Source organism: Lepisma saccharinum, chromosome 1 (assembly GCF_977018435.1).
Source record: "Lepisma saccharinum chromosome 1, izLepSacc3.1, whole genome shotgun sequence".
Taxonomy (NCBI): Eukaryota; Metazoa; Arthropoda; class Insecta; order Zygentoma; family Lepismatidae; genus Lepisma; species Lepisma saccharinum.
The window spans coordinates 88,866,475-88,892,421 of record NC_139229.1 but is presented as its reverse complement, the minus strand read 5'-3'; the positions used below and the strand labels follow the sequence as shown (position 1 = coordinate 88,892,421).

The 25,947-nt window shown below is 37.5% G+C and overlaps 1 protein-coding gene and 1 non-coding gene across 2 annotated transcripts in view; one reads left to right on the top strand and one right to left on the bottom strand.

Annotated features, from left to right (window-relative positions):
• The window catches only part of LOC145997442 (rhotekin-like), a 286,448-nt gene extending 263,722 nt beyond the window's left edge, over positions 1-22,726 (bottom strand). Inside the window, exon 1 of the mRNA XM_083134510.1 lies at positions 22,580-22,726. Coding sequence (XP_082990636.1) covers positions 22,580-22,723 — 144 coding nt within the window. The 5' untranslated portion in view covers positions 22,724-22,726. The remainder of the gene's footprint in view (positions 1-22,579) is intronic.
• A 297-nt stretch (positions 22,727-23,023) lies between these two features.
• TRNAH-GUG (transfer RNA histidin (anticodon GUG)) lies at positions 23,024-23,095 on the top strand. Its single transcript has one exon. It is a non-coding gene; the product is annotated as a tRNA-His (tRNA).
• The last annotated feature ends 2,852 nt before the right edge of the window (positions 23,096-25,947 follow it).

Below are 25,947 nucleotides of genomic sequence, written 5' to 3'. Positions count from 1 at the left end.
ACTCTCTATCTGCGATTCGCTCACGGTACGTAAGGAAACAAAGTCCACGGACACAAAACAATGATCACGCGAGAGTGTAGCGCGGAGATGCTCTCTCTGTGAAATCCGGGTAAAAACTGTTTCTGGGATGGTAGCACCGCGTATTTAAGAGAGATTCAAATTCGTCCGTTGAAAACCACGCTAAGTAGCTTGGCTTCGCTTTTGGAGGGGATGCGAATGACCTCTGTCCATTGTCTTGAAAGGCGCGGTCGGCGACGCGTCCTGGATCTTTGCAGGCTTGTGCTCCAGCTGGTTTTCCTGGTCATCCGTGAACATGGGTTCGAACGCCTGCTGCGACTCGAGCCTGGTAGCGGCGAAAATAATCTTTCCTTATCTCCGCGTTGGTGCAAATATGTCATGTTCTAGGCGGCGGCTGTCACTCAAGAAAAACTCGTCCCCAACTCCCGACGTCTGGCTCGGATACAAGTTTATTCACAAAATAAATCAAACCTCACACTTTCATGTTTTGTGCATAAAATGAATCAATAAACAAAAAATAATTTATATCGAACTGCGTTTCACATGTCACTAGATACCGTGACATATATATATATATAATTTTCTTATTCAATTTTACACACCTCTTTGAAGAAAAAGCTTTAAAAGTTGGGGGTCATTTTAGTCATGAAGTTTATGTTGCATGACTTCTAATATAAAACTTAATTTTTAGAACTTTGATTGATTTGATTTTAATTTAAAATTTTGGGTACGTCAGCACTAAGGCTATTTTGTACCCGTCACATTATACGGGGTCCAGCCCCTTATCGTTACACGTAACAACTCGAACGTTGCATATCTAAAATCATAAAATATTCCGACTTTCGTTAAAAGCTGAGGCTGTAAAGGAGCACTCAGCACAAATAAGGGCAAAACACAGGACAACACAAACAAATTATACTGACTATGGGGCCAGTAGCCAGAGCCTCGTTATTCTGCAGTCCAGGGTGTACTACGTGGAAGTGAGGTTGACTATTGGGTGCACTACGTGGAAGGAGCACCCCTTACACCCCTAGAACTTTGAAAACTATTCTTTGGTTTACACGGCAGAATATGAAAACAACCTGGTTTAAAACTCTTTTTTTTTTCGTTCTCACGATTGTTTTACTTTGGTTATTCTGTTCAAAGACAAACTATCTTTATTGATGTTATTAACAATAAAAATAGCAACTTTCTGCTTTCCTCTAACTTGAAAGGAATGTCAATTTCCAGGGGGGAGGTCCGGCCAGCCCCATCTCCCGATAACTACGTCTATATTCGCAGAACTTAGTGAATGTATCATCCACAAATAGGGTAAAACACTACTGAAAGATAAGTTAAGATTGGCTGGAGGCATGAAGGAGTAGACTCAGACGATGTGGGGAATAAAATATGAAGAAAGAGAAATAAGTTCTCCAGAATAAAGTAACCGTTAAAATAAACAGTTACTGTTTTAAGTAAATGAAACTGAGTTACATTTTTCTAGTTACTGCAAAATCCTTTACACTTAACTAAACTTCCAAAGACATGGATACAGTTATGCAGAAATACTCGAATCCAATATCACACACAAATGTTGCCAAAATCGAATTAAAATTTCACATATATTTTTGAAAAGGATACTGCCAGCGGTGTTTGTCCACGTTACCTCTGGTCAGTTACCAGACCAGGTCAAATTCCATTCGCTACAATATGGGCCAAATATTAACATATTGCCTGTTTGAAGGACTGAATAGCTACCGGGTGTAGGCGAAAAGGTAGGCAATGTCACGCAAAAGCCAGTAGATGGCACGCACGAATGTTCCAGTGCTGTAAACCCTTATTCAACATGACTAAACATACACTGGTCTACGCACAAATATTGCATTTACAATTGCTGTATGCGGAAGTAGTATTTTCTGCAGAATATTTGTTTATGTAAGCGACGACAAGAATAATTACCGCTTTCGATATCATCCACGAGCATTCAATCACGGGTGCCCTGATTGGAAGTGGCAAGACAGAAGGTACTAGTTATATTAGATAGACTGACCTGTAAGATCCCTGTGAAGAAAAATGCAATCTAGCTGATTTCAGATAAATTCTGAGCTGTTTAAATGGGAAATAATAGATATGGGATGGTTGAGGTTGAGGTTGAAATTTTATGGCCACACCTGATCGTAATATGGGACGGCAGCATCTTCCAATTATTTGACGGGGTACAATTCAGATCAAAGGATTTAGAGAGTGTGTGTGTGTGTACCTCCTCCCGGTGTGTAAGGAGCGACTTTCTAGTCAACACCCAAATGTCAACCTCTCTTCCACCTTGTACACCCTCGACTGCATTCTTGCAAGCTAACGAGGCTCTGGTGTCTGCACTCACAAGCCAGTATTATCCTTGTGATTGTTCCTTCATCATTTTAATCTTATCACCATTCATTCTTTTCTTCATTCTTCGCGATTAGCCAAAAGTGGCATAAAATTCAACATTATTACTATACATAAATCATTTCCTAAAAAGAATTAACAACGTATTTTCGTATAATCCAACGACATTAGACAACAAAACTCGCATAAAAACATTATTATTTAATACAATCGATTTATTTATTGAATAATATGATCTTCTACAAAGATTTATACACGTTCAATGTACCTCTGTACTCGCCGTTCCTACCCAGTGATCACTAGTACTACTACTACTATTATTATATATTAGTTCAGAACAGGATACATCTTCCAATTATGTTGAACATAATATACACTGCATAAAAAAATATCAAATGAACATCTATATACACAATATTTATGCACTTGATGTATTTTTTCTTCTGTGCACTAAATGAATCTGTGAACCTGTCAAATTCTACAGTCTTTAATAGTTCTTTCACTGTGTGCACTGCAGATGACAACCTAAGCACGCTTACTCTTGATGTCTGGGTGTAGAATAGTTTTCGATGTCTTGCACTTCTATATATTAGATATTAAAACATATTAGCACTCACAATGATTATTTAAAGTAAACATTACTTCTCCCATAACATAATAATAATCATACTGAATTCTATCTATATGAATTCAGCAACTTTGGAGCTGATGGGGCTACAGCCCCTCCCGAAATATTGAGAAAATCAAAAATTTTCAAACGAAACCAGTAAAGAACGCAGGAGAAAAACAAAGGTTAAAATGGTATTAAGAAACATCCCCTGCATCTCCTACAACGTAGCTATGAAATAGACACCTTTACAATCCCAGCCCGCAAAAAAAAAAAAAACCTTGCGTACGCCAGTTTTGCAATTCAGCCAAAGGTATGGAATTACCATGCTTAGAAATTAACTAAGTTAGCAACACTGTCCTAGCCCAATTGAGTAAATAATATTGCTGCATGTTTCTTGGTAGGTGAGCGCACTAACAAGGTGCCTCAAGACACGAGGACAAACGTGACATAACTACATTCGTGTCGGGATTCCAGTGCCATGGCCAGACGAAGAAAACTAAGCATGCAGGACAGTAGATGCCGGACAAATGTGGAGCAAATCTGAAGAGCGCTGCTTCCCGCTCGGAACTGGAACCTCAAGCTCATCCTCTGCGACGTGCGAAGCCATAGGTGACAGATCCGAAGGTCAGATGCAAAGGAGGGCGCGCCCCAGAAAAAAATGCACGTAGTGAATACGCGTTAACATGTACGCTGGGTTTTGAAGCTTTCTAACGCTTATAAGTTTAAATCAATCCACCCTTAATAATTAGAAATCACAAAAATATCACTTAAAAAGAAGATACGTACTTATAATTTCATTTCAGCCACGAAGGTTTGAGCAAATCGTTCTAATAATAAATATATTTTCAAATTAATGATCATTCCTTCGATTTTACGTCGCGTTATCCTCTTGGGTTAATAGCGACGATGAAGATGAGTGCTGATATGATGAAATTGTTTGAATTCTTGTTTTAGGTCCGCTATATGCACAGATAACTAATCGGGACTGGACCTACAGTTTAAAGTGGGATCCGAACATCTGTACCATGTGCCTCCACCGGGTATCGAACCCCGGACCCTTCATTACATGGCGATGATGTTCACTACACCATCGGGAAGGCATATGATGAAATTGATGAAGGGGCACCCACAAAAGTTTACTCATGCCCAAGCCAGGATTTGAACCCGGGACACCTGGAGTCGTACCGCGCTGTGATAACCACTGTGCTCCGACGGTCGGCAACTGATGAAATGGAGGAAGTTACACCGGAAGGCAAAATAAATACTAGGCAAATTGTCCATCACAATTCTCTTTCGGTCTGTTTTCCATAATGTGATGGTCGTGAATTGGAATAAAAAGTCAATAAGAAGAAGATACTATCTGCTTCCGATAAACAGAATTCCTTATGACCACATGGGGGGAAGAATAAGGAAAAATGAAAAGAGCGATTTGCAATTTGTCAACAATTATCTTTGCCGTTGACTGTACACGAACAGTCTTAAAGAGATTTCGAAGCTCGGATCTGTCCACTCCGACAAGAAGGTCGGCAAGATGATGAGACTAGATGAACTAGAAGAACCAACACACAGAGGCTGGGATTCGAACCTGGGAACTTCGGTAGCAAGGGCGTAAGTCGACTACCCAATGCACTCGGCCTCCGAGGCGTCAATAAGTTGAAGGTAAAGTTCCCCGTGGACACTGCACAGTGAAATAAAGGCACACAGGGTGATGTGGTAGACACACATTCTAGCACTGTCATTTTTTAGGTGATGTGGTCAGCACCACGCTCTGGTCGTCCTTACCGCCCCCAACCGGATACCCATTTATTTGAGGCAGGAACAAGGCCGAAAAAATCCGGATTTGAATCACCCAAAACGGGAATCGAGCCCAGCTTTCCCACGTGGGAATCAGACGTCATACTGGTAAGACTACCGGGGCGGCAATAAGATAAAATAGAAATCTTCTAGTAATTGTAGTCCTACGATGAATGAAGCCAGTAAATATCTGTTTACAACACTCGAGGCGAGATCAAAAATGTGTGGAGAGCACAACTTTTCCCCCAATGTGTGAAATGGTTAACAAACGTTCAGGAATTTTCCTGACTTCTGATTTACTTTTTCTGACTACACTCGACCGATTCTTGTGTACCTCCATGACTTTCGCCGACTGTCCAGGTCGCTAGGACCATGCGGTGAGCAGCGGCACGTCTTTGAAGTGCAATACCAATGCAAAGCAGGTGACCTCCTGGCCCAATCTGCCATTTACTGGTTGGTCACTTCAAGTGGTCAAGTGCAAATGTACCATCGAGGATCTGAGCTAGCCACGACTGTTTGTTTACCTTTGCTTGTGGACCAATTGACACCATCACGCTAAGTGAACCGGATATGACGTAATCTCATGCAAGATTCCTTACCTGCAACATTAGATGTCTTCTTCCAAAAGATAGCGCTGATCGGCGATAGTCTGTGGTCGTAGGAATGCACAACAATGAATGGTAATGGTACATTGTCACCATCGATGAGGTAATTATGGGGCAGCAAACACAGAAATCTTAATAAACACTTTATGCCTTGCACCAAGACACTTCACACAAAACCCACTGTGGTAAGGGGGGATAAGGGCTCCACGAGAATCAACAATACCTGACGTCACAACTCGCAGGGAGGCGTGAATGCATTTATGATGAGGGCGCCATTGCCGGGCGTGTGCATGCATCGCACGAAGGCTGGAAACAATGCACAGAAACGTCCACCATGACTGTACGCGTTCGGTCCCCTTCCGTAGGACCAGAATGGGAAACGAACAAAACGGCAGCCGGGGAATATGGGAGGCTTCGACGATTAAGCAGGCAGCCTTCCTGAATAGCAATAACCGAGCCCGGCTATTCACGAGGCAACAGTAGTCTTTGCTATTGTTATTGAATCAACTGTGGCCACGTCCTCCTCCCCTTTACGTTTTGTACGTTTATGGCACGTAATGAATGCATACTTGCAAGGGCATGCCCAGAAAACAACTTTGGGAGGGGTTTTCACGGTTCCAATTTTCATAAACCACACACACTAATATTATTTTGAGCCCAGAGTTCGAATCCCCGCCTGGGGATCAGGGTATGTGTGTTCTTTGTGACACTCCATCAATTTCATCATATTAGTCCCAAGTGGCAGAACAATCAAAGTCTTATTACTTCAGCAATAAAATTCTCTCTCTGAAATTGTTTTTTTGTAGTTTTGGAATGAAAACAACTATTTTCAAGAAATTTTTCACAATTATACAGCTCGCCATATATGATGGCCGATGAGCCCACATACGCAGTGCAGTGTCGTGTTACGTGACTGCGACAGACGATCCGTCCCCCTTGTATGGAAGCTCCTTGTCACTATGGGAATTCTGGTGACGTCACTGGTCTGAATCCGAAGTGTTTAATCTATGTGACAAGCTGTATGTACACTCTTGATGTACAACTGTTCTGGATCCCGAAAATCAGGAAATAATTTTGCGAAATCGACATTTATTCCAGGACACCCCAAGTGATTTGCAAAAACTAAATACAATAATAACCATTTCTCCATCACTTATAGGTCAAATGCAAATTAGTTCCCACTTATACTTACTTATTACAATCTTATTGCTTGAGAAGGAGTCATGCTTAAGACATTTTATATTCTAATACAATACCGTCTGTTGTTACGTAACAACTATACTTCATATGTAGGCAAGCGCTTCAAAAATGTGTTGTACTAAAAAGTGGACAAAGAAAGCAATTTTTTCATGCATTTGCCACCACCCACACACACCTTCAGCACGCCCGTGCACACTTACCTTCATGAGGAGTGTTTTCAGCACTAATCGCCTAAATGGCTGCTACGTTCTGTATCGGGAAGAAGGGGAGAAAACGAGTGGGCGGAACAAAGCAGTGCACGCTACTGCAAACGGCTGGTAGCTGTAGCGTTTTCCCCTCCATGCACCCACTTTACTTCTCCCGCTTTCATTGATCGAGACCTCTCGAGTACTACTTGGATAAAGACTTGCTTTCGTTTCAGAGATTCCCGGGACAGAGTATAGATTAACTACTCTGTACAAAAGCGACTCTGGGGTTCACCCAGTCTCTTAACAAATTAGCATCTTGGGCCACCCTAGGTTTACGTATTGCTTTGCTTTATTTTACTTCGCCTTTTGTGCCACTTATGGTTAATTTGCGAAGATAGGGATGAGTGATGATATGATGAAATTGATGAATGGACGCAACGCGTCGTAACGTGATGTGATAACCACTCCGCCACGGGGGCCAGCTGGGCCACCCTAGGTGTAAAAGCTACTAGAGCGTGGTGTTGATCAAATCACCTCCACAATAAACAAGATCGTGAATGTGCGGGCCCCTACCACTTACCCCCACTTCCGTGTTGCAACAACCCAATCTACTTTATGCAACATGTGAGATCGTACGGCAGAAAGAAGTTTTGCAAAAAACATATCAGAACATAACCTTGAAACCCCGAGGTTTTTAGACCCGTCGGGAGTTACATTCATTGAAACAATTAGAGGCTACACGGCTGAAGCATACGCTCACGCGAATCCGCGTCCACAACGAAACATCCTTTATAATTTTCAAGGTTAGCGCTAACAGATGTTAGCATTAGGACTATTTAGAATAATGCTAACCATCTTCGGGCGAGAAGAGACAAACACCTGCTTCGCCTCGAGACAGATGAAGAGATCACGTACTTCTGAGTTAACCTTGCTAATTGTTCCTCGGGAGACGAAAGCAATGGGTATCCTGAGCAGTGGCGTATGCCGAGTCTAAGACCTGGACACCTGAATGGTCCTAGGCTATGGAGGAGGGGAGAAGACTAGGCCCATTCTTGACGTCTTCAAGGAAGGCACGTTGCCATCCCAACAGTAGTCAGGTTGCCAACTTATAATAATTCAGGTTGCCAACTCCTAAGAGTTCAGGTTACCAACTCTTAAAAACTCAGGTTGCCAACTCTTAACAACTTAGGTTGCCAACTGCTAAGAATTCAGGTTGCCAATTTCAGATATCGCCATTATCTTCTATTTGAAATCAGGTTAATTCACAGTTCCTAATTGATTTTTCTTCAGTACTTTACTTTATAGACTTCAGACTTCGCAGATAGCCTAGCTAGCCTGGAATATACGCTCCTGACCCTGAGAGGCATTGTAATGTTTCAAAAACTGACGGAAAATTCTATCATAACCTTTAGCTATGGGCAATTCCATTGTGACGGGTGTGAGATTCAGACAAATTTATATTCATCTTTAAATACCTGTATTTTCTTAGCACCTTCAAATATGTAACACTATCAATTCATGTAATTTCATTTTCCTTCATGAAAGTTATTTAACTTCAGAATATTCCTCCCTCGTCTCAATTTTCTGCTACAGAAAATACATTTTTTGTAATTCTAACGGCTCCTCAGTCTTTCAGAAATAACTGTGAAATATATGAGTTTACTGAAATTATTTTATTTTATTTTCTCGACATTTAGATGCTTTTTAGTTTCAAAAAATATTACTACAAACCCTTTTAACAAACATTTATTGCCTGTGCACATTATTTACATTGTAGGATTATGGAACAATGCAAAGGCTATCTAAATTATTTTCAAACTAAGGCTTGTTTCAGACATCAAGTAGAATACTTCAGAGCTTACGATACGATATCAAAATGAAACTAAATTAAGTGGAAACGCCACACATATCATTCCAATTCTATTAAAAAAAGTAATAGGTTTGAAACAATATGTTATTTTAAAGCCATTAAAGTAATGTTTGTATTAATAATTCCAAATTCATCATAGTTTTCCCTTTAATTCCACATGTAATTAGTGATACTTTGAATAAAAATAAAAGAACTTCGTTTGTCCACTTTCACATGGAATGGCTCTCATAATAACCTGGACGATTTAATCATCGCATGGATTGCATTCACTATGATCTCAACGGTTCCCATTTCTTTTTACAATGCTAAAAAATAAATCATAATTTGATATTTACAGAATGGAATGTGATAGGTCTTGTGGGAAATGAGTCCGAAAGCAAAAACCTTTATTTCAATACAAAGCTGAAGCATTTTACACGAAACAAGAGGGAAAAAATATACAGCAGCACTGCTAGAAAACGAACCAAAACAACCGAGGTGCATAATGAGTGTCAGGAATCTCAACGGCAATCGTTGATGTAGCTGTCTTCGGGAGTGTCCATGCATTTTCAATGCAGTTGAGGTCGGGTGAATAAGCTGGCCATGGCACGCAAAGGATTCCTTATTCCTGCAGGACAGGAGCATATGTCACATGCTTTCGAAATATGCAACGTTTTTATTAGTACTGTAGTTGCGGAACACATTGTCAACTTTTTGATCCGAATTGCATCCCCAACAAATAATATGGCATACGCACGATGTTGCTCTTCAAAGAACCTATTATACTACATTGTGGTACTAATTACATCGTTTGATCAGTGCTATTAAAAAACTTCACAGGAAAGTTAAAAACTGTTTAAAATGAGTGCAAAAACTATAGAATGGAGCATAGAATGTATCTACCTTGAACACTTTTAAAAACCTGTTAAAACTATCTTGAATACATAGACCATATTTATTATTATTATTGAAAATTGAAACTTATTTTCTGAACATTGCTTTTCTACTTTCAGTGCAAGTTTATGAAAATATTATTTTAAAACTGGAGTTTATGTGGCCTGTTCCAAAATGGACCCCCCTTACCGTGTGTGTATAGTTTGTACCCCCAAATCAAAAACATTCCTGCGACACTGGTGAACCTTGCGTGCATTCTGTTTCTTCCTAACTGTATGTTTCAAATTGTTATGTTTCGAATACTCACTACCATACATCAGAATCTAAAAATAAAGAACCCCACTTCAAGCTCGCTGTCTTGGAAGTTAAAAAACTTAAAAAGCTTCGTCAACAAGCTATCTATGCCATCTGTAAAGTAGTCTTCATCTTCGCCAACCCCAGTGGCGGAGTGGTTAGCACAACATGCTACGTCGCGAGAGATCCAGGGTTCGAATCCCGGTCTAGACATGGATGTTCTTTGGGAGTATCCCTTCATCAATTTCATCACTCATCCTTATCCTCGCGTTCAGCCAAAGTGGTAGAAAAGCAAAGTAAAATAAACCAAATCCGTCAGTTATATCCCAGACAGCACAGAAAACTGGTTGCAAGCCTGCACTCAGCTATCTAGTTATGATAAGTAGAAGGCAAGTATGCATGGAGCTTGTCATAAATAGCTGTAAGCTGTCAGCAGTAGCCTCACTTGCTGTGTAGCACTTACATTGAACTTAAATCCACCTTGCCATATCAAACTTCATTTAACAAGCTATAAGCAAGCTATTGTAAACTTGCCACAAGCTTATGTGTTATCTGGGTTACAAGTTCCATCGTTATTGAAATCAGTTTATCTATTGTACAAATTCTTGTTCTTACTCTGTATCGTTTCAGAAATCGATTACGTACGCGAATATGTAACAACAAATAAGCGTTACAATCGTTGCATTAGCAGACAAAGGTCGAAGACAATTGCATGTCAGCATTTATAAATGAAAGTCGAAACGCAAAATTCTCCATTCAAAGTGACAACTTTCGAATTCAGTCCACTCCACTGGCTTGAAGGATCAACACGAACAGTTCCAAAGTTATGTCGTTGATATACAGATACGAATCAATCGAATCACACTCCTTTTGTGTATTTTAACGCTGGAATTTTATCTGCGTTGAGGCATTAAATTTTTATAACCTCTTCGTGAGAAAAAGAGAAATTCCAATTATGCAACTTTCGCTGGCGCAAAACTTACGAATCTGCAACGTCAGTTCCAGAAAGGAGTAATAATTTTAATTCAATCGAATGCTCACTGATTGTATGCGTTGAGATGCAGCACCTTAGCCTTGGGTGGGGCAGAACATGGAACTCAGATTCCAGAAGATTTTAAAAAATCTTCCCCAACCTAGAAATTTTGGATTGCAAGTGCCCCATGGCCCCCGCCAAGTGACGCGTTTTCTTCTCATGTCCAAAAAAGGGGCGGTGTTCTTGGCTACGCCGCTTCTCTAGCACTAGGGTTCATCGCAACAGGAGGATGAACGGATAATACACCAAGCCTCACCAGGGTTCAGACCTGGGACCTCTGGCTTCGTAGTGCATCGTGCTGACCACTCCGCCACAGCATAATCAACCCTATCAAACATTGAAGAAAGGGAACCTGTTTTATCTGTACATTTTTGAAAAGTTGTGTTCACCATAAGATTTCGCCTTTCAAGATATGTAACAATGCAAAGTAAATGTTCATTTCTAATAAATTCAAATTGCAAATAACTATATTCTCATCTGCTTTGTCACTAGAAAAAAACGTAGAAACATTTAGTTGATATAAATTTCTACACTTGTTTTGAAATTTGTCTATTGCATCAAATGTTAATGATCAAGTTATGATGTCAAATGTTACACATCATGAAATGTCACTTAGAAGTTGAAATACAGTTTCAAACACTGCTTTTCACAATAATAATAACCCACAGCGCGACAGCCCTTGAGAGCCTTGGCTTACCTACCGACTGCTGGTCTCCCTTTCACACTGTTCCTCCGTCACCTGTTATAGCGTGGAGATCTTAGACCAGTATTGGGGTGACGGGTGGTCAAAGAGATACTAATACAAAGAGATACTACATATCAAATGAGGTCGAAGTGACCTCATTTGATATGTTTTTCAAATAACTTTGTGTCAGAAATAATAACTAAGATTGAAATACAGTAAATACCTTGAAATATAGCAATTATATAACAAATGGTAATGGAATTAGAGGCCTTTAATATAAGGACGCGCGCGCACACACACACAGACAGACAGACGTGTATTCCTACTTATTTTGCCACAACAAATTCCCATGCGATTTTAAAATAAATTTTCAGACCATTCTGTGGTGCTTTAACATGCTAATAACCAAGTTTGTAAGTGTAAAATTACTTGCTATTCACAAGAATAAAGTTTATTCAACTTGTTCAAAATGAATGAACAAAAATAAACTATAAAAACTTTGTATGTAGTATATCTTTGAAGAAGATGGTTCAAGAAAAAAGTGGAGTTTACTTCCAAAATTCTGGCAAGTACAAAAAACACTACTTTACCTGAAATTTTCACTCAAAGGTTGATTTCTTCATGTTTTCCAGATAAGTGGATAACTGAATTCTTTGGAGTTGAAATGCAGGAGTGAATTATGACTCACAATGCATGGCAATAGTCTAGTTACAATCCATAGTTTATGTTCATTTGCAGCTATGTGTAGTCCCCCAAGGCAAACCACATATTTATATGTATAATTCTAATTTGTATTATTTTCTTTCTGATATTAAACTTCATTGAGTTCTAGGTTGCAAAAATGCACAATCAATCACCAATATAGATGAAAAATCACATTTTCAGTTCAACAAATTTGTTACGTGTGTGTGTGTCAATATGTCGATGAACCATCATGTGTAAATATTGTATTCTAACATTCTTAATGCAATATCTCACTCAGCACAACATCCTTGACATGTATTTGATAAATGCAACAATTAATATTTAATTCCTCCTTTCAAACAATAAGAGTTTCAAAATGTTTGTGTAGGAACATATATGTAGAACTTTCTCTAAGTTCTCATTGCATGTTCAAAAATGTCCCCCCCCCCCCCCTTGGCATCATGCTTTGGGCTCTGGCTACGGGACGCATGCAGGTTCGAGTCTCCTTGGGGAAGCATAACACCTTTTCTCCTGAGATTTCAATCCATGTATGAGATCGGTGGCCACCCATAATCATCAGGGAATTGTGGCACAACAAATGAGTAGTGTAACCCGGTCATGGAAACCTCCAACAACTGGGAGTTCGTCATGCTGACCACATGTCACCTCGTAACTGGTTGGATGATCTCCCACCTCGGGTGAGTGAGTGAGTAGGATCAGGTGGGAGTGAGGCTGGCAGCTGCTAGGTTGGCCTGGGCCCTCAATGGGCTGTTGCCAGTCTTGGGCTGTTGCACCACCTGTTACATTAATAAAATGGAAATTTTATTTTTTAATGAGATTCTATTCCATCCTTTCCCATGTCTTACAGCTAAGTTTACATTTCCAAAAATGTCTGTGTCTGTACCTCCAAATATACTTGAAGAGAGCAAAAGCCACCAAAATTGCTGTGTGAACCTTATCCACACAGATGACATGTATTTGATAAATGCAACAATTAATATTTAATTCCTCCTTTCAAACAATAAGTTTCAAAATGTTTGTGTAGGAACATATATGTAGAACTTTCTCTAAGTTTTCATTGCATGTTCAAAAATGTCCCCCACCATGGCGTCATGCTTTGGGCTCTGGCTACGGGACGCATGCAGGTTCGAGTCTCCTTGGGGAAGCATAACACCTTTTCTCCTGAGATTTCAATCCATGTATGAGATCGGTGGCCACCCATAATCATCAGGGAATTGTGGCACAACAAATGAGTAGTGTAACCCGGTCATGGAAACCTCCAACAACTGGGGGTTCGTCATGCTGACCACATGTCACCTCGTAACTGGTTGGATGATCTCCCACCTCGGGTGAGTGAGTGAGTAGGATCAGGTGGGAGTGAGGCTGGCAGCTGCTAGGTTGGCCTGGGCCCTCAATGGGCTGTTGCCAGTCTTGGGCTGTTGCACCACCTGTTACATTAATAAAATGGAAATTTTATTTTTTAATGAGATTCTATTCCATCCTTTCCCATGTCTTACAGCTAAGTTTACATTTCCAAAAATGTCTTTGTCTGTACCTCCAAATATACTTGAAGAGAGCAAATGCCACCAAAATTGCTGTGTGAACCTTATCCACACAGATGCACAAGATTTAGATTATTCTATATCCATAAATGTACACACTGCTGTACATTCTATATCTTCCACCTGTACAATTGTTTAACATTGCTTTTGTACCCCTCTAGGTCAACATGAAGATAAATGTAGAATTAATGTTTTATGGGAACAGACAATCAAATATCCAAGCCTTGCTCAGGATCTGATCCTAGGACCACTGGCATTGTGCTAACCACTCCACCATGGGGGCTGGCTTAAGACCATTAGTAACAATATACGAAACAAAGAATTTTTAAGTACGACATAAGAAAGTCTTTTATTGATCTCTCAATTGCTAACAAACAATCCTTCATGTGTGTATCAAGATAGCTACATTATTATGTGCAGAAGAAGCCTTAGATGTGAATATGATAGCATTCTGTCTGTTACACCAAATTTATTAAATTTGTTATGTTGAATGGATATTTGTCTTCTAGAAGTGCGACATTTAACTTTCCAACATTCAGAGAATAAACATGTCTCCATCTGGAAGTTAAGTTGAGTGTACCAAAATGAAGGTTGATTTTAAATTATTACATATTCCAGCTGAAATAAATTAAACTAAATGCTTTTGCTTTTTGTTTATGTTGCCACATTCTACACAATTAATTACGAAGATTAAAAATGTATTATTATTATTTACATTATTAGGTTAATTGCAATGAAGAGGATGAAAAATTCTCAGATAAAATATATAAAACAACAACCACAATCAAGTATCCATGCTCTGTCTTGTTCAAATCCATAACCTTTGGAGGACCAAACTGAAGTCAAACACTCAACATGGAAGCCTGAATTTTCAAATCCAGTTCTAAAAGATTTTTCCTTCAATAATTCGAGGTCACTTATGTAAATTTCCATTGCCTTTTTTTTAAAAATAGCAATTACAGTATACATATCATAATAAACATTCCATTTTACATTTTTGCACTGTTGCTGGTAGAGTTAACTATAGTATGTAGAATGTATTGCATAGTTATTTATGGTGTTACCGAGAGAGCCTACTTCAGGAAGGCCAATCTGGAAAATTAATTAGTTGCATTTAATCCAATCTTGTATTTCAAAATGTGTAGCTTTATCTTACTTGGATTCATGGCCTTCTTAGCTCGTATTTGCACACAAAAAAATGCTGGCTCTGCAAAAGCAAGATTTCTTTATGGTTTAACCACTTGTTATTGGTTTAACCATGTCTCAACCATATACACCACATTGCACAGTGGAAACCAGCCTGTGTTTTGTATCTGTGGTGGTAAAGTGGACTGAGTTTTCACAGATAGGTTAATCAGGACTGAACCTACAGTTTAAAGTGGGATCGAGTCATTGTGCAACGTGTCTCCATCAGGTATCAACCTGGGATCCCTTGATTACGAGGTGACTATGCCATCGTCACTACGGCAAAGACCCCGTAAAGTGGACTGGCATCAAGATTTAAGGTTTGGATTATAAGCTGTTGCTATGGTAGGGGAACTACCCTGATAGAATACCATAAGACTAATATTAGGGATGACAACACCTGAATTTTGGATTTATGTCTATGCCACACAATTCGGAGTCAGTCAGATTTTGGAATGTATTTTACAACGGTTATAACACAAATTTTGGCTCATATGTCCTGTAGTTTTTAAAAATCATAAACATTCTATTTATTGAGCATCACATAATTTGAATTAAGAAAAATACATGTTCCAGTACAACAAAGAAAAATGACTGGGAAACATCATGTAAGTAACAAGTCTATGGATTGCACTCCCAAACTCAATAATGAAATTTATTTTAATTCAGACATTGAAGAAAAAAAGTGTTGTACTGGAAAAAAGACTGAAGCTACTAATGGAAGTAATCATGGATCATACAAGGTGTTTCCCATTCATATTCAATATTTTGGTTCTAAAGCAGGGAATGGATACAGAACACAGTTATTAACCTAAAAATATGTAACTTCTGGACCATTATGTTTCATATTATTTCAAGCTGTGTTAATTGCTGAATATATATTTGCCATTCCAGGTCATAATGCAAATAATATGAGAGCATTTTTATTAATGTCAGCATAATGGACTGATGAGAAAAATAAATTTCTCATAGCTCAAAGGGTCTTTTTAAAGTTTGGAACTAGTTCAGTATAATTTCAGAGAGTTTGACTGTTCAGTTTCATGCGCATATTTTGACTAAACCTGATTTTTTTTTTAAAAAAATGGTTCCTCTGAGGAGTATGACTTAAACACATGTAGTAAGAAGTGTATTGTTTATTACTGGTTACAAGTTTTGGAATTTTGAATTATAATCATTATTTTTTTTTACATGAAAATGTGTCAATTTTACATAATTTGCTAAGGTGTTCTAGTAATGTGTATTATTTACTGACCTGGTAACATTACACCAAATCAATGTCAAAGGTATAGTATAGCCTGCATTTTTCCTATGTTTCTACAATAGAACATCTCGTGTGTGTGGCAAGTGTAATGCAATATTCACTGTTGACAAACAATGAGAACATAAAGGATAACATATAATCTCCAATGCTCAAATAGTTATTTCTATCTTATCTTAGAAAACTAAAGCTTGTAGATTTCTCACTTTACATTGTTTTTCTGCCACTTTTGCCTAATTGCAACAAGGAGGAATGATTATTAAATTATTTCATAAAACTGATGAAATTCACATTGAATTGATCACATAAAAATTCCTCTAATTATGTTAATGGCACTCATTCTCTATTGACCATCAGCCAGTGTTATACTGAATCCCATCATCAGCATTATTTATTGGTTTATAGTGTATAAATTTACATGTCGCTCCTGTATCTGCTTAGCATTAGCTGAGGTAGGAAATGTAGCCAATCTTGAAAATATCATATTAATAACAGTGCAAACAATAGCATCAAACAGTGTAATGGAAACAGTCAGAAAAAAACTTCAAAAATGAGATTCATTGTGGACAAAGTACTTGAAGTGCTACATTAGAGTTGATTAGGTTTTGAAATTAATATTTAGATTTTAAATAATGGACATACAATGAATCACAAATTTGAAAAGAGGGCAATTTGCAATAATGGTGCAATACTGCACTTTTCGCTTTGATTCAGAATGAAGTAATGTATTGTCCACCTGCAATTTAAGCAACGAAATATAGAATTTTGCATCCTTTTGTGTTTCCTGCCATACTTATTTTTGTTTTCACAGTCCATGAAATATTTACCTCATTATGTGTTGTGTGCGTATGAATGGAAGCAAGTGAAAGCAGCAATCAGGTTAACACTGTTGGTTTGAGTGTAATATTGTATCTTTCATCAAATCTAAAGTCAACATTTGTATGTTTCCTTCAAACAGAGCATAGATTTGATTCCAATAGATGTCACCATATCATAAAGTGCACTATAATATCACATTTTGGCACTTTTTGGCAACAGAAGAAATAACATTTGAGAAAATAGATACAGTAGAGCGTCGATTATCCGAAGTAATTGGGGGACATGGGTGTTCGGAAAACTGGTTTGTTCGGATAATCGAACTGTACATGTTTATTTGCCAAAAAGAAGTACTGTACAGTAAATTTATTCATAAAAACAGGCATCAGGAAGAAATGTGAAGTCAAAAAACACAACCACAAACATCTCGAAAATAAAAAAATCGAGTGTTAGTCAACCAGAAGTGATCATGTATGCTGATAGTCATGGCAGAGGAATGGCAGAAAAAGTGAAGAGTCAGCTAGGCGATGTTTCAGTGTTAGGTTTTGTCACGCCAGGTGCAAAAATTGGGCACATTGTAAGTAGCCTAAAACCTCAAAACAAAGAAATCAGCAGCTGTGTAGTGCTAATGGCAGGTTCAAACAATGTAGCATGCAATGAGGGTCACGATGTGATATATACATTGGAAAAGAAACTACCTGAAATAAGAAACTCTAAAGTGATCATAGTTAATATACCAACGAGATACGATCTCATACCGGAATCTTGTGTTAATGTGGCCATAAAAGAGACAAACAAGAATATCAGACACCTGTGCAAAAACTTTAGTAATGTCGATATTGTTGATGTAAGCAGGCTAGAGAGAAACAATTTCACAAATCACGGCATGCATCTGAACCGATCTGGAAAAGAAAAGGTGTCAAAAGCAATAGGTACGGTGATAACTGAATACATTATAAACCAAAGAAGAAAGTGCAATCCTATTGAACTGAAATGGCACCCCATAAATAATCAGGGAAGTGAAGTGGTAAATGGAAAGAAATATAGTGATGTGGTAAATAGCGGAAAAGTCTGTCTTGTGATAAATGGTGAAAAATGCAGTCGAATGGTAAGTGATAAAAATGGTAGTGAAGAAAATGAAGATTACAGTGAAGTGAGAAAAGATGAAAAAGACAAGGAAGTGGAAAATGATAAAAGAGTTAATGTAAAACAAAAAGAACCATCTGCACGAACATCCGATAGAATAAGGAGTGTTCCGGGCAAATTTAAAGATGATTTTTTATTGTAAAATGTAAAAATGCAACAAATATTGTAAATGTTAAACCTAAGGAACAAGGTCTTACACCCAATAGTTTCTCTCAAATGAAAAAGAGAGTTATACAATGCAATATTGTGCATCTAAACATTCAAGGTATTACAGGCAAAGTGTTAGATTTAGAAATGCTCCTAACCGATGAATGTTTAGATGCACATGTACTGTGTGTTACTGAGCACTGGCTGTCCAAAGATGAAATTACTTACCTTCAAATTCCAAATTTCCACCTAGCTAGTTTCTCATCAAGGTCTCTAATAAAACGAGGGGGAACAGGCATATTTACAAAAAATGATATAATTGCCAAACAAATTGTCCCCAAAACTGTGAGACCTATAGAAAAACATTTTGAAGTTAGTGTTGTACGTCTTGCACAATACAATTTAATAATAGTATGTTGCTACAGAACGCCTGATGCAGACTATACAATATTCATAAAAAATCTGTCAGTATTGTTAGATGAATTAAAAAGTTATACATGTGAAATTTTGGTATGCGGGGACCTAAACATTGATTTTCTAAAAAATACAGGACGGAAACTGCACTTTGAAGCCACAATAAACACTTTTGGCCTAAAGCAAATTGTAACTACACCCACGCGCATAACGAAAGAGACACTCTCCCTCATAGACCACATGTTAATAAGTGTACACTCAAAAGAGTTTCAATGTGAAAACATATCAGTCCACTTCTCCGACCATGAAGCACAATTTTTATGTCTCACATGTAAAAGAGAAGCTACTGAATATCATAGAAAGCCACTAAAAATGCAGAAACGTAAATATGATGAAGGTTCTATACTCATGTTTATTGGAAAACTAAACAGCGAAAATTGGGAAGATATTTATAACTTACCTTCCACAAACGAAAAATTTAATCTCTTTCTGAACAAAATTATCTTGTTACACAATGAATGTTTTCCACCTAAACAAGTAAACATATCCACCGAGTGTAAACCATGGGTCACAAACGGAATCAGAATCTCAAGTAGAAAACTAAAAATGCTCCATTCTGAAAGTAAGGTGAATCCCAATCCATCTTTTCTGAAATATTACAAGAGGTATAAGCAAATATATAAAAATGTACTCCACCAATCAAAAATTAATCATAATGACCGTAAAATCAATAATTCAAACAATAAATGTAAAACAATGTGGGAAATTATAAGAAATGCATCAACAAAACACCAATCTTTAGGTAATAATATGGTGATATGCATTAATGGAAAAGAAGTCCAACATCCCCCTAATATTGCGAATGCTTTCAATGAGTATTTTGTAAATGCAGTTCCAAATAGAAGGAATGGGTTTATGGCTGCTCCAGAAGAATGTTCTACACACATAACAGTGAATGACAAATCCTTGTTCATTTCCCCCATTACTGAACAGGAATTAAAGATAATCTTCAGGCGTATAAAAAACAAACGATCTTCCGGCATTGATGAAATACCAGACTTCCTAATTAAGAAATGTTATAGTTCCCTATGTCAACCATTACTACATATAATAAACAATTCCATTGAACAGGGTATTTTCCCAGACAGGCTAAAAATAGCTGTTGTTAGACCATTACTGAAGAAAAATGACCCAAAGGATTTATCAAATTACAGGCCCATTTCCCAACTCTCAGTCTTCTCAAAAATTATTGAACATGCAATAATGATGAGAGTAGAAAATTTCTGTAGTAAACACTCAATCTTAAGTTTGTCGCAGCATGGTTTTAGGTCCGAACGAAGCACAAAAACAGCGTTAGCAGACTTAGTAGAATGTGTCACACAATCTCTGAATAATTGTAATCACACGGTAGGAGTCTTTTGTGACCTATCAAAAGCTTTCGATTCTGTAAATCACGAGATATTGCTGTGGAAACTTCAAAAACTTGGTATTCGTGGACTACCACAAAAGTTGTTTCAATCTTATCTTACCAATAGAAAGCAAATTGTAGAAATCGCTCACACCACAGCAAAAGGATACGTAACACATCAACACTCCACCATGAAAAGTGTAACATGTGGGGTGCCTCAGGGAAGTATTCTTGGCCCTCTTTTGTTTCTTATGTACATAAATGATTTACCAAATGTTATACCTGAGGCAAATGCAATATTATATGCTGATGATACAAATATTATAGTAACAGACACTTCCAAAGATGCTCTACAATCTAAGGCTAATAACGTATTAAACAAATTAGATGACTGGTTTTTAAATAATAATCTACTCCTCAACAGCAAAAAAAAAAATTACATTACATTTTCTACAATCCAAACCAGAAACCAAATAAGCCTCAATCTAATATCTGGGAATACACAACTAGAGCCTAACAAAAATTCAAAATTTCTGGGTATCATTCTGGATGAACACCTTAGCTATACAGAACACATAAACACGCTACAATCAAAATTAAGTAGTGTGTGCTATGCCCTTCGAGAAATGGTAGACATCTCAAGCACCCAAACTGTAAAGTGCCTTTATATGGCAAACTTTGATGCTTTACTAAGATACGGTATTGTGGTTTGGGGTAACAAGGGCCACTCCAATGTCCTTTTTATGCTTCAAAAAAGAGCTATAAGAATCATAGCTGGAGTAAAGAAAACTTATTCATGTAGAACTCTTTTCCGTAAACTTAATGTGTTAACTCTCCCCTGCATATACATTTATGAATGCTTAATTTATGTTAAGCAAAATATTTCCAACTTTGCCACAAATGCGGAAATACATGGCCTAAACACAAGAAATAAAGACAAACTTCACATAAAACACTGCCGCCTCAACTTATGTAAGAAAGGTCCCTTAAACTCTTCCATAGATCTCTACAATAAACTACCACAAGATGTGAGGAAAGAACCAAACTTGATGATATTCAAGCACAAGATAAAATCAATGCTTCTGAAGCATGTTTTTTATTCTATAGCTGAATACATGGAAGCGGCTTTTACATAAGACAAATGTACATAATGTAGTATAATCACATATTATTCTTGTAAAATTAAATGTCAAATGAAAGTGGGTAATTAGTATATCTTCTCATGTTATATTTTTTTGTGATTTTGATATAATAGCAGAGTAAGACCCAATTTTTTACAATTTTTGGCTATATATTTTGTATTTGTAAAATCTATTAATGTACCTGTATTGTAATGTAAGTATTGACATGTCCTATATTACCATGTACTGTAATTTGTACACACCGGTAGTCCTTGGACGCAAATAAACTAAACTAAACTAAACATCTCTTTAAGTATGTATTACAAAGTAACATACAAAGGCAACTTTAGTAGGAATATATAGTATGTGGTACAGTTTATTAAACAAAAATATGTACATATTACATACGCATTTTGCATGAACAATACACACAGTACACAAAATTAACGTTTAAAAAAATCCTTTATTTTGGTCTGTCTAAGCAAGCCTACACGCTTACGAGCAGCTAAGTCACGTACTTTTTTCATTACAGATATCTGAAAGTGAGCGAGTACACAGTTCGGTTAAGCGGTCGTTCGGTTGATCGACGTTCGGATAATCGACGCTCTACTGTATATATAACTAGGCATGGTAACATAAGAGATAACCCCACCCCCTACATATTCCTCATGAATGGTACAGTGGGATCCATGAGTATTACCGTGCAAATTATCCATCACCATGTTCGTACACTTTATTTGACCCAGTAAGAGCTTTAAGAATTAGAAGAAAACACAAAACAAGCTGTTGACAACTTCTGCACCATCATGCATAAAAATCCATCGCTTAAAAACGCATCGCATGTAAGAGAAAAGTTAATGAAAATAGTCATGGACAATTTGCACGGTAATACTCAAGGATCCCACTGTACACTTACCTTGTAATATTTATCAAAGGAAAGGGGGAGTGTACTGAAGGGTACATACGTAATTGTAGTGATAACCATGACATTCGAATTTAATTTCAGTTTTCAAAGAAGAGAAGAAGACATCAAGTATTTATATTTATATAAATATTTTTGAATATAAATTGTTTCGTGTTTTATGTAAATATTAACGTCTAGACTTGTCAAGAGAATAAAAATGCAAGGCCATATGAGTCGAAGCACCCAAAAATTTTAAATAGGTCATTCATTCAAATTATGACGAGTGAAATGTTCCACGCAAAATATTTTTTAAACGATATTAACCTACTGCCAGCCTAGCATTGAGGCAATCAAAAACTTCTGCTTTATAGATATGTATAAATAACTGGATGCAACGTACCTTAATATTCCGTAGTGATCTCAAGGATTCCCTTCGTCTCACCCGTGCTTTAAAATCACTCAATCCATGAAGGAAAACATTTTCCTTATTCAAACTCATTAACAACGACTTTGTAACTTTTCGAATTTTCCTCCTCGGCGCCATGATTTCTCGGTTTCAGATTCAGAATTTTTCCCTGTAGGTGTCACCACAATGCAGGCGAGCAATTGCATTTCCAAAGAAGTGCTCTGTGCTAAGAAAAATATAAGTTATCATGTTGTTATGTTATAATTTATATAGAAACATCATAAATTATGTTACTTTAATATTCTTACTCTTAGAGAATGCATTATTGCTTATGCAAAAGGAAATTCACTTTCTCAGACATTTTGCGCACAACGATGCGCAACTGTTTTCTAAGAACGAAATCGGAAAAGTGTCTGCAAATCTTCGTGCCTCGTTGTAGCCGTGATCGTCTAGTGGTTAGGACATTGCGTTGTGGCCGCAATAACCCAGGTTCGAATCCTGGTCACGGCAATGGTAACATTGCCACGGCATGAGGCCAATTTTTAATTTTTAATAGCTGCACTGAAATCTATAAACGTTGTAAATGTTGTTCTTGCTAAACGAAATATTTTAATTATGAAACTAAAACCCTTACATAAAATTCAATGCTCCTGTATAGTTTCAATACATTTAAGATAGCAATGAAATCGTGCTTTAAAGATGAACACGGTGAAAGGTACCAGCATAAGTCACAATGCAACAAAACTGAAGCTTTCTTATTATTCACCAAAATGTAATATGGAACATCTTAAGAATTACATCACATTTTCATATGATCATATGTTTCGTGCAAGTTGAAGAAAGTTTTCATCATTTCTTAGACCAGATGTTTTCAAACTTTTTGCAGTCGTGGCTCCCCTCTGCTGCCAAAATCTGCAAGCGCCTCCCCTCAATAATAGTAGATACGAATGTGAGTGACCGTAAAAGACCAACGCAAAATCCCTTCATGTGTTTATTTACTGTTAGTACACATACAAATAATGAAAATATAATGTGTGATTAATACAGATAATGTACAATTTTTAAAATTTTTATACTATATTTATGAGATAACCATAACCATAACCCCACAGCTCTACAGCACCTTCGCGGGCCTTGGCTTACCTACCGACTGCTGGTCTCCCTCCCACACTGTTCCGCCGTCACCTGTTATAGCGTGGAGGTCTTAGACCAGTATTGGGGTGACGGGTGATCAGCCCGACGAACCCCCAGCCGTTGTTGTAGGTCTTCTTGACCGGGTTACGCTCACTCACTCGGAGCTTCCCAATTTCCTCACGATGGTGGGTAACTAGATAATAGATGTTAAAAGGCATAAATAGGATAACAGCAATGTTCGATTTCTTGATTTAATTGTTGCCCTGTTTTTCATATTATGCTCAATGTATGTACGAATGCAATCACCAATGCTTCTATGTTAATCTCTCCCTTACAGAGCAGCAACTTTTTCTTGAAGGCTGACAGCTTGTCTGGTAGGTGCAGGATTGTATCTTGTGGAGATACATTCAGAACATTCAGTTTCAGGAAAATATCAGAAAGGGATGCAAATTTCTGTATAAAGGCAACAGTGGCGTGCCAGAATTTTCGAAAGAGAGGGGTTACGTACACTTTTCTTAGGAGTCTGCCTTCATATTGTCATATTTTCTTGCCTTTGACATTCTTTCTAGGTCAAAGGGGGGAGGGGTTATAACCTCCACCAACCTCCCCTTGGGCACGCCACTGAAAGGCACTATCAATGAAGTTTTTAGCATTGGCATAGTTTTCTTCTACAAGGTACGGGGGCAATTCCTGTCTCAGCTCAAAAACAATGCCAAAGGAAACCAACGTTATATTGATATATTTTTATTAACACATTTTAAACTATCAGAAAAATAAATTCCAAAAGTTCTCGCACCTCCTCTACGAAATTTCAGCGCCTCCCCAGGGAGGCGCGCCGCACAATTTGTTTACCTCTGATTTAGACACTTAAACATAACATAACCCGTGGCTCTACAGCCCTGGACAGGCGCGGATCCACGGGGAGGGCTATGTGGGCGATCGCCCCTCCCAATCCAAAAGCTAGATTTTTCCATACATAATATTTAATTTATATTTCATTTGTATATCCGAATTATACAGTAAGCTCTCCTTTATTTAATTTGTGTAATCATTATACGTAGATTGTTATTATGAATATTTTATAAATATTGTAATACCGAATCATTATTATTAATTATTTGTTCCCAAGTCTGTATTGAGGATGTCTGCTAAGAATATACATTCTAAATCAAAATTACCAAAATAAGTTAGTAACGACCCTAATGCTTTATGCATATTTTTACATTTTCCTGGATCAACAGGAGCGACGTGATTCTATAGGAGAGGTCCTTGATTCATCATTTCCCCATTTCCATTCACATCTTTATGTAATTACTAATTAGGTTTATGACGGTAATGGAGAGATATAATAATGATGGAATTAATTAATGAACATCCTTTACTTATCCCAGATTAGGACCCAGTACTCTTGTTTTCAGCTGTGCGCGTAAATCACTGTAGACCACGGGGTAGTTCCTATATATTGTTTATGTAGAAGCTAATGTAAATATTAGTTACAATGGACTTCCGCGGGAAAATCGCTCCTCCCAAGTGCAATTGCAGTAAGCCAAGGCCCTTCATGGGCTGTCGCGCTAAGGATTATTATTATTATATTATTATTATTATATTATTATTATTTCTAGATAAGATCGGGAAACCAAAGATGTTATTGTTATTTCTTATTCAGATTGGGAATGAAATGTAACGTTCGGTGTTTCTGCGTGTTCTTATATTTAGAACTGAAGCAGGCCATGGACATGCAACAGTTAGAGGCTTTAACACTAGAACAGTTTTCATAAAAGATAGATAAAGTGTGCGTTATGTTAATTACTAAACTTATGATTTTATATTATTACATTCATTTTAATCATTTACTCTTCCAACCCCTCATATGATTTGTGAAATTAATGTCATCGTTCCTTCTGATAATTTCTTGCTATAATTGAGAAGCAAGTTATCAAACAGACACTGTTATTACATTTAGCAACAATTAGCACACAAAATAGCTAATGCTAAACCTAGGCATGCGCACGGGGGAGGGGCAAGTGGAGGCAATAACCCCCCCCCCCTAATCAATGATCATGGACATTCGTAGATTTTTTCACGGAGGGACAAGCATATTACACCGATAATAGTGTTGCCCCCTCAAAACCACCACTTGAATTTAAAATTATCGCATTAATGTAAATTACTATGACTGAAATCAAATTATAAGTGTGATATATATACTTTTAGTTGATATTCGATTT